The sequence below is a fragment of the Tiliqua scincoides genome, chromosome 1 (genome assembly GCF_035046505.1).
Source record: "Tiliqua scincoides isolate rTilSci1 chromosome 1, rTilSci1.hap2, whole genome shotgun sequence".
NCBI classification, from domain to species: Eukaryota; Metazoa; Chordata; class Lepidosauria; order Squamata; family Scincidae; genus Tiliqua; species Tiliqua scincoides.
The window spans coordinates 260,581,550-260,589,529 of record NC_089821.1 but is presented as its reverse complement, the minus strand read 5'-3'; the positions used below and the strand labels follow the sequence as shown (position 1 = coordinate 260,589,529).

At 44.0% G+C, this 7,980-nt stretch overlaps 1 protein-coding gene across 4 annotated transcripts in view; it reads right to left on the bottom strand.

Moving 5' to 3' along the window:
- Positions 1–3,257: 3,257 nt before the first annotated feature.
- DYNC2LI1 (dynein cytoplasmic 2 light intermediate chain 1) overlaps positions 3,258–7,980 on the bottom strand; it is a 37,743-nt gene continuing 33,020 nt past the window's right edge. For all 4 annotated transcript variants that reach the window (XM_066624512.1, XM_066624504.1, XM_066624519.1 and 1 more), the window contains one exon: positions 3,258–4,141. In XM_066624512.1, the coding sequence (XP_066480609.1) occupies positions 4,079–4,141 (63 nt within the window). In that variant the 3' untranslated portion in view covers positions 3,258–4,078. The remainder of the gene's footprint in view (positions 4,142–7,980) is intronic.

Sequence of the window (7,980 nt, the reverse complement as noted above, 5' to 3'; positions counted from 1 at the left end):
AAGATCAGTAAAGATGTAGGACTATAAAACACAAAACATTCTCTATAAAGGGTTAGTGGAAATGAAAAGGTATCATCCAGAAACCAAAATTAGTAGTCATTGTTTTCTAATAGCTAAATGTCCAAATGAGACATTATGCTGAGTCTGTCTTTAACAGATGGCCTTAAAGGTAGTAGTGGTCCTTTGAAGCTGTTGCATGGAATGGCAATGAGGAGACCAGATTAAGCAGAGAAGCACGTCACCCTGTGAGAGGGACTTAATACTTTTCCCCTTCACCATCTTCTCAGTGAAATCCTCCTCCCCAAAGTGGTATTTGTTCCAAATTTTGAGAATGTGACGCTTTGAGTGCAAATTGTTGCTCAGAGGGACAAATTTTTTGCTGCAAAAAATGGTGATGGGGGAAAGGATTAAGGCTTTCCTCATGGCATGCTAGGCTTCTACACTGAACTGCTCCCCTCCCAGCCACTGCAGCTATCCAGCAAAGGCCTACTACTACTCCATTTCTGCCTTAAAACGGATGGTTAAAGATGTGTTCTTAGTAATGTCCGGTTTGGCCTAATATGTCTTTTATATAATATGCTCATATCTGCCTATACAATGGATATATTTACAGGGTGGCCCTCATTATACGCAGGGGTTCCGCTCCCAAAACCGCCACAGATACCGAAATCTGTGGATGTTTTAATCCATGGATTTGGGGGGCTCCAAGGCCTCTGAACCTGGAGGCCTTTCTGAAGGCTGATTTCTGGTTTTTAGCCAAAAACCAAAAGTCATGGGTTTCAGCCCGGTGAAGACTTCAGAAGGCCTTCAGAGTTGGGGAGCCTGCATGCGGCTTCCTGGTGCTCAGAAGAGCCTCCAGAGCCGGTGAGGTTCAGAGAGTTATAGGTGGCCCACCTCACAGTTTTGGAACCTGTAGACATTCAAGTTTGCAGCTATTGAACTCATGAATACTGAGTGCTGCCTGTACACCAACTGGAAAAATGGATGTGTATATAACAACTGGAAAAATATCCTACCACTATTCTCTAAAGCAGGGGTGCCCAAACCCAGCTCGGGGACCACTTGTGGCCCTCAGAGACTCCCAATCTGACCTGTGGGGAGCCCCTAGTCTCCAATGAGCCTCTGGCCCTCCGAATACTTTCTGGAACCTTTGCTGACCCGACGCAACTGCTCTCAGCGTGAGGGTAACTGTTCAACCTCTTGCATGAGTTGTGTGCTGAGGGCTCCGAGGGTGAAAGGAAAGGCTAGCCTTGCTTTGTGCAAGGCCTTTTATAGGCCTTGAGGTATGGCAAGACCTTCATTCATTCATATAAGTTCCATCTCTATTCATTTGTCCAGTATTCATTTGTCTCTATTCATGCTTGTCCAGTATTGTGGGATTCTTTTCAGCTTGTGCAGCCTGAGGATTTGGACAGACTCCTTTGGAGTGTGAGGCCGTCTGCCTGCCTGCTTGACCCTTGCCCAGCTTGGCTGATTAGAGCGGCCCGGGGGGGTCTGGCTGAGTGGACGGGGAGGGTGGTCAACTCTTCTTTGATGGAGGGGACATTGCCGCTCGCCTTGAAGCAGGCAGTGGTTCGCCCCCTCCTGAAGAAGCCCTCCCTGGATTCCACTGTGTTGAATAACTATCGGCCAGTCTCCAACATCCCGTTTCTGGGCAAGGTAATTGAGCGGGTAGTGGCGTCCCAACTCCAGAGGGTCTTGGATGAAGCGGATTATCTGGATCCTTTTCAATCTGGTTTCAGACCGGGCTTTGGGACGGAAACTGCCTTGGTCGCCTTGGTGGATGACCTACGCCGGGGACTGGACAGGGGGAGTGCGTCCCTGTTGGTCCTGCTGGACCTCTCGGCGGCTTTCGATACCATCGACCATGGTATCCTTCTGGGCCGATTGGCCGAGTTGGGAGTTGGAGGCACTGTTTTGCGGTGGTTCCGCTCCTACTTGGAGGGTCGGTCCCAGATGGTGGTGCTGGGGGATGCCTGTTCGACACCCTGGCCCTTGAGGTGCGGGGTGCCGCAGGGTTCAATTCTGTCCCCCATGCTATTTAATATCTACATGAAACCGCTGGGAGAGGTCATCCGGGGGTTTGGAGTGAGGTGTCATCAATATGCTGATGACACCCAGCTCTATCTCTCCTTTCCTCCAGACTCCAAGGTGGCGGTTGAGGGCCTGGAGCGCTGTCTGGAAGCAGTGAGGATCTGGATGGGGGCTAACAAGCTGAAATTAAATCCGGATAAGACAGAGGCTCTCCTGGTTCGGAAATCCTCGATGCAGGTGCTGGATTATCAACTTGCTCTGAATGGGGTTGCACTCCCTCTGAAGGAGCAGGTTCGCAGCTTGGGGGTCCTCCTGGATTCGCAGCTGCTCCTGGATTCCCAGGTGGCGGCTGTGGCTAGGGGGGCCTTTGCTCAGCTTCGGCTGGTGCGCCAGCTGCGACCGTACTTGGATCGTGCAGACCTGGCCACGGTGATCCATGCCACGGTGACATCGAGGTTAGATTACTGTAACGCGCTCTATGTGGGGCTGCCCCTGAAGACGGTTCGGAAACTACAATTAGTACAGAATGCGGCGGCCCGTGTGGTCACCGGAGCCAGGCGGTTTGACTCTGTCAGCCCGCTTCTCCGGGGGCTGCATTGGCTGCCCATTCGTTTCCGGGCCCAATTCAAGGTGCTGGTTTTGACCTTTAAAGCCCTATACTGCTCTGGGCCAGGATATCTTAGAGACCACCTACTCCCGTACAATCCGGCTCGCCATCTCAGGTCATCAGAGAAGGCCTTTTTGCAAGTGCCGCCACCCAAGGAGGTCTGGGGGGTGGCTGCAAGAAATAGGGCCTTCTCGGTAGTGGCACCAACATTATGGAACTCCCTTCCCCTTGACTTGAGAATGGCTCCCTCTCTTGAGAGCTTTCGGCGAGGCCTGAAAACACTGTTGTTTAAACAAGCCTTCTGATTTCTGGCCTTCTTAACTTTTTATACATCTTTTAGTTTTACAGGCTTGATTCCTCGGTGATCTGCTCTTTTACTCTTTTAATCTGACTACTGTTTTTATGGCCCTGTAGTGTGTTTTTAAATGTTTTTATCTGTTTGTATTAATGTTTTTTAAATTCTATTGTTTTTAATATGTTGTTAGCCGCCCTGGGTCCCGTTAGGGAGAAGGGCGGGATAAAAATAAAGTTTTATTATTATTATTATTATTATTATTATTATTATTATTATTATTTATGTAAATTTATGTAAAGTTCTTCAAATTTGAAATGTAAATTGATTCTTTTTTTCCAGGCCCTGGACACAGTGTCAAAGAGATGATGATGATGATGATTAACAACAATATTTATATACTGCTTTTCAACTAAAAGTTCACAAAGCGGTTTACAGAAAAAAATCAAACTAATGGCTCCCTGTCCCAAAAGGGCTCACAATCTAAAAGATGCAAAAAGAACACCAGTAGACAGCCACTAGAACAGACACTGCTGGGGTTAGGTGGGCCAGTTACTCTTCCCCTGCTAAAAAAAAAAGGAGCACCCACATGAAAAAGTGCCTCTTACCCAATTACCAAGAGAAGTGCCAAAAAGTTTGGACACCCCTGCTTTAAAGGAAGAGAAGTTCCAAAGCACACATTCTACTATTCATTGTAATGTAGGGAGCACATATCTATATTTACTTTTCTTTACACTAACTTCTCTGAAATTAAAGGGACAGCCTATGTGTATAACAGCTGTGCAAGTGCATCACTGCACAAGTAAAGTTATGGCTCAGTTCATCAAACTCTTATTCATATTATTTTTCAGAATATTCTCTGAACTCCGCCAAAATTTCTTACCAGTTATCCAATGTTCAAATGACATGATTTGTATCAGTTTTTCTATCTCAGATGTTTTGGCAACATATTAGTTTCTTCTCAGTAAGTCCAACTAAGTTAAGTGATTCAAACATAATCCACCGTATTTGTCATTAAACAAGCACAGTAATAATGAACTCTTTATTATACACTTTTCCAACTGTACAAAACTTACATGAATCAATTTACTTGTACAAGATACAGCATTTCAAAGCTGAAATCCGATGGAGGATATTCTTCTCTGTCAAGAATCAAATTTTATTTCTTTCCAAGTTTTAGAGGCGTTCCTTTTGTACTGTTCTAGTTCCTAAAATGTAAACATATATATTGAACATTAACACTTATAACACAGCTTTTTAATCTGAGAAGATTGTGTTCTATTCTGTATGACACCACAAACACTGGATCCAATTCTCCCCTATGCACACCATTAGGAATGTGCAACCTTCTTGAATTCCGTCTACGCTCTCTCTGAATGTAGAAGAAATGCCAGCAGGGGATGGGGCTTGATTGTAGGGGACTCCTGCTTAGGGTGCAGGGTGTGCAAGAGGGAAGAACTGTGGCAGGGGGACTGGAATATTGTGGCAGTGCTCTTTGAGCTCATAATGTTCCTAACTGAACTGTGTATATGAAATTTTTCTTGGAAAAAGCTATTGAACAAACTTCCTTTCTGCATTCAGCCAAAGTAATGTATCTGAGATCAGATACTAGAAGTGGCTCCTCTGATTCCAACTACCATGACTCATGATTTGCCTTGAGGATTCTAGTCCTCTAGCAACAGTCCTTGCAAACTAAGGTATACAAATATTAAAAATAAATTAAACTTGCCAAAAAAGAATCAGAAAATAGGTTTGATACATAATGCATCTTTTATTATTATTTTGTTGCCTATTCAGTCTGTGGTACATTATCCATATGAATGGTATGTTGCACATACAATGACCAGAATCTACCACATAGAGCTTTCAAGTCCACAGGAATCAACTGATTGTAGCCAACAACTAGTATGTACATCACAGTATGGTTTGTCAACCAGTGAACGTAAGAATGAACTGGAGAACATAAACCACGGCATTTTAGAAATAGCATATGCACGATAAATCCAAAAGCCTAGCGGAAAACCATTGCCTGGAGTGTATCAGCAATATCTTCAAATCTAAATTAGCAATGTGATGTAAAAGAAGTCCAGGCTGCAACAACACACACCATTAGCTATCATATATGCCTTTTATAATACCAAACAGTAGTTGTTGTTTTTAATTTCATTCTGTAAGTGTACTGTATGACATTCTAATACTAAGATTTACTGCTTTAGATATTTGGCTTTATATGCTCAAGAAACAAGATTTCAAAATTACTGAGTTATTCAAACCATATTCATATCTGTTATCTACAACCTGTAGTTTCAAAGACCAATTACCAAGATCCTATTGTATGAAGAAAACAGGTTAACATGCTTTCAAGTATAGTACAGAACTGTAACTAGTCCAAGTCATCAGCCAATACAATCTGCTAAATGGAACTTCACTGTACAGGGGCAGTATGTCTGTAAACACCAAGCTACTCAGAGCTGCTGCTGTTTGAAACATTCACAGGAGACAACCTGTGTATCGCAGTACCCAGCCCAACTTCTAGGCTGGGAGAGACATGAAAGTGAAGAACCTGCAATGATGTAAATGCTTCTAGGAAAGGTTATGTCAAGATAGTGACACCTTGACTTGATTGTTTTCATATGTCTTAACTCTAAGACCTGTTTTTATCCATTTGCATGTATTTTACCATTTCTATTTTTAATAGATTTACCTCCCCCTTTCCATAAAAGCTTATTTTAAATAAACTCGTTATATTTACATCCTGTGTGCCCAGTTTGTCTGTTCAGGACCCATCTCCCTCTGTCCCTGAAGACCAGGGCAAGTGTGGGCGCAGAGGGGTAAGGATTAGCCTCGTCAGTTGGCTTGCTCCTTTAGAATCCAACTTCCACGCTAAGAGAACTCTGTCTCTTGGGATTTACCTTAGATGAGAGTTGGGGCGAGGAAGCTTACCCTAGATTTGGGGTGCAAATTTCCTTCCTGGTGGCAGCATTCTACAGAGGTTTTAGGGTCCAAAAGTTATTTCTCTCTGCAGTGAAGAAATAACTTGGTGTGGAATGAGGCTGTACTACATCAATACTCAGTGAAAAAAGAATGCTGAAGGACTTTAAAACGTGTAGCTTTTAAGTTAGCAAAAGTAAACATCAGTTGCCATGAGTTTGATGATGGCACAAATAAGTCAATAAACACTCCAGTCAATGAGTGTGTATTGTTGTCTATAAGGTATATGATATTAATCTGGAAGGTTTATTCTGTCAGAGTTCCTGTATTAAACTCAGCACCATATACTCCCAGTTAATGTACTTTCATTTCATTAAAATGAGGAATGGAAAGTAATAGAGCAGGGGTGTCAAACATAAGGCCCGGGGGCTGGATGCGGCCCGCGGAAGCTTTTTATCTGGCCCTCAGGCTCTCATCTGCTGAGTAGTGCTGAGGTGTTACTTCTGAAAGGGCAGCCCATGTGAAAATTGGGCTCTCCCATATTTTGAAATATGATTTGCATATTTTCTCTTCTGTCATTTGCAGCTAATGAGTTCCTAAGTAAGAAAAAGTGCTTATTTTTTGGTTATGACCTGTTTAATGACATCACTTCCGGCCCTCAGCAGGCATCATGAATGCTATTTAGCCCTTGGTTTGAAACAAGTTTTACACCCCTGTAATATAGCATGTAACAGTGTGCTGAGATTTTTCACTACTTCATTAGCAGGAAGTCTATGACACTGGTTAGAAAAGGTTCTCTGGAAGAAAAAATGTGGATTGGAACCGGCAGGGGCTCTCCTTTAAATGCCATTTTTATCCTAAGTTAGAGGGATAGTGGCAAGAGGGTGAGTCTTCTCTGCAGTAGCACCGTAACTACAGAATTCCCTTTCAGGGCAATTAAGAACTACCCCTTCCCTCATGACTTTTTGGCAAGGGCTCAAAACATTTGTTTAGTCGTGTGTGTGTGTGTGTGTGTGTTATGTGTCCTTTGTCTGCCCCCTGTGACTCTGTATGCCCTTATTTTGTTTTTATTCATTTTCTTACTATTGTTGATTATATCAAGGCTCTCCAAACCCTGGCCCGCAGGTTGGATCCAGTGTTTGGAAAAAGCCCCCACTCCCCGTGAATTGTGCTTACCATTCTACAGCCCCGTGCCCACATCAGCTTGAACAAAACAGAGCTCTGCGGCAGAATGGCAGAAGCGCCACTCATGACAGGGAGGGCTTTTCGGGACAGAGTGGTTTCCAGTCTGAAGACTGCTGGTATGTATTGTTGTATTTTTGTTTAAAGTCTTAAATTGTAAGTCGCCTTGGGCATCTGCTCCGGCAGAGGAAAGGCGGGGTATATATGTATGTTTAAATAAATGATGACAGAGAGAACATTTTAAAGACAAGAAAAATCCCAGGTGGGAGAAGACTCAAGAAAGAAAGATGACCAAGCAGGAATTATAGATTTTCTTAAAGATTTTCGTGAAGAGACAAGGCAGATGCAGACCCAGATTTCTGATTTAGATAAGATCAATTATCAATTAAATTGAAAGAGATGGATGAGACGGAAAAAGAGACATGTAAAAAGGTCAATAGAAATCAGAAAGAGGTGAACAGGATAAAAGAACAAGTAAAAAGTGACCAGGTAAAGACTGAGCAACTCACCCAACGGGTTGAAGCTGCAGTGCAAAGAAACCATGCTAGACCCCCTCCTTGGGGGAAGGAAACATTTGTTTCCTTACCCCAGGGTAAGTCTAAACAGCCGCCATGGGTCAACTTGGACTTATAGAGCTGGTCCAAGTCTGTGTTGGTTTGGGAAGATAGATCAAGCCCAGGAACAGGACTAGGATTTGACAGGTGCTGCTGCCGCTGAAGCAGCTCCCTTCTTTGGACCGATCCACTCTCCTCTCCATCCCCGTTGCTTCCCCTTTCTGCCTTCCCCCCGCCCTATTCCACCCCCTTCCTACCTCCCTCCCTACCCCTGTGCAAACTTACCAGTGGCAGTGGGAGTCCACTGTCCATCATCATGCAGACCCAGCCACTCACTGCCTGGAGTGGCAGCCAGACCATGCTTGTTGACACTGTAGTGT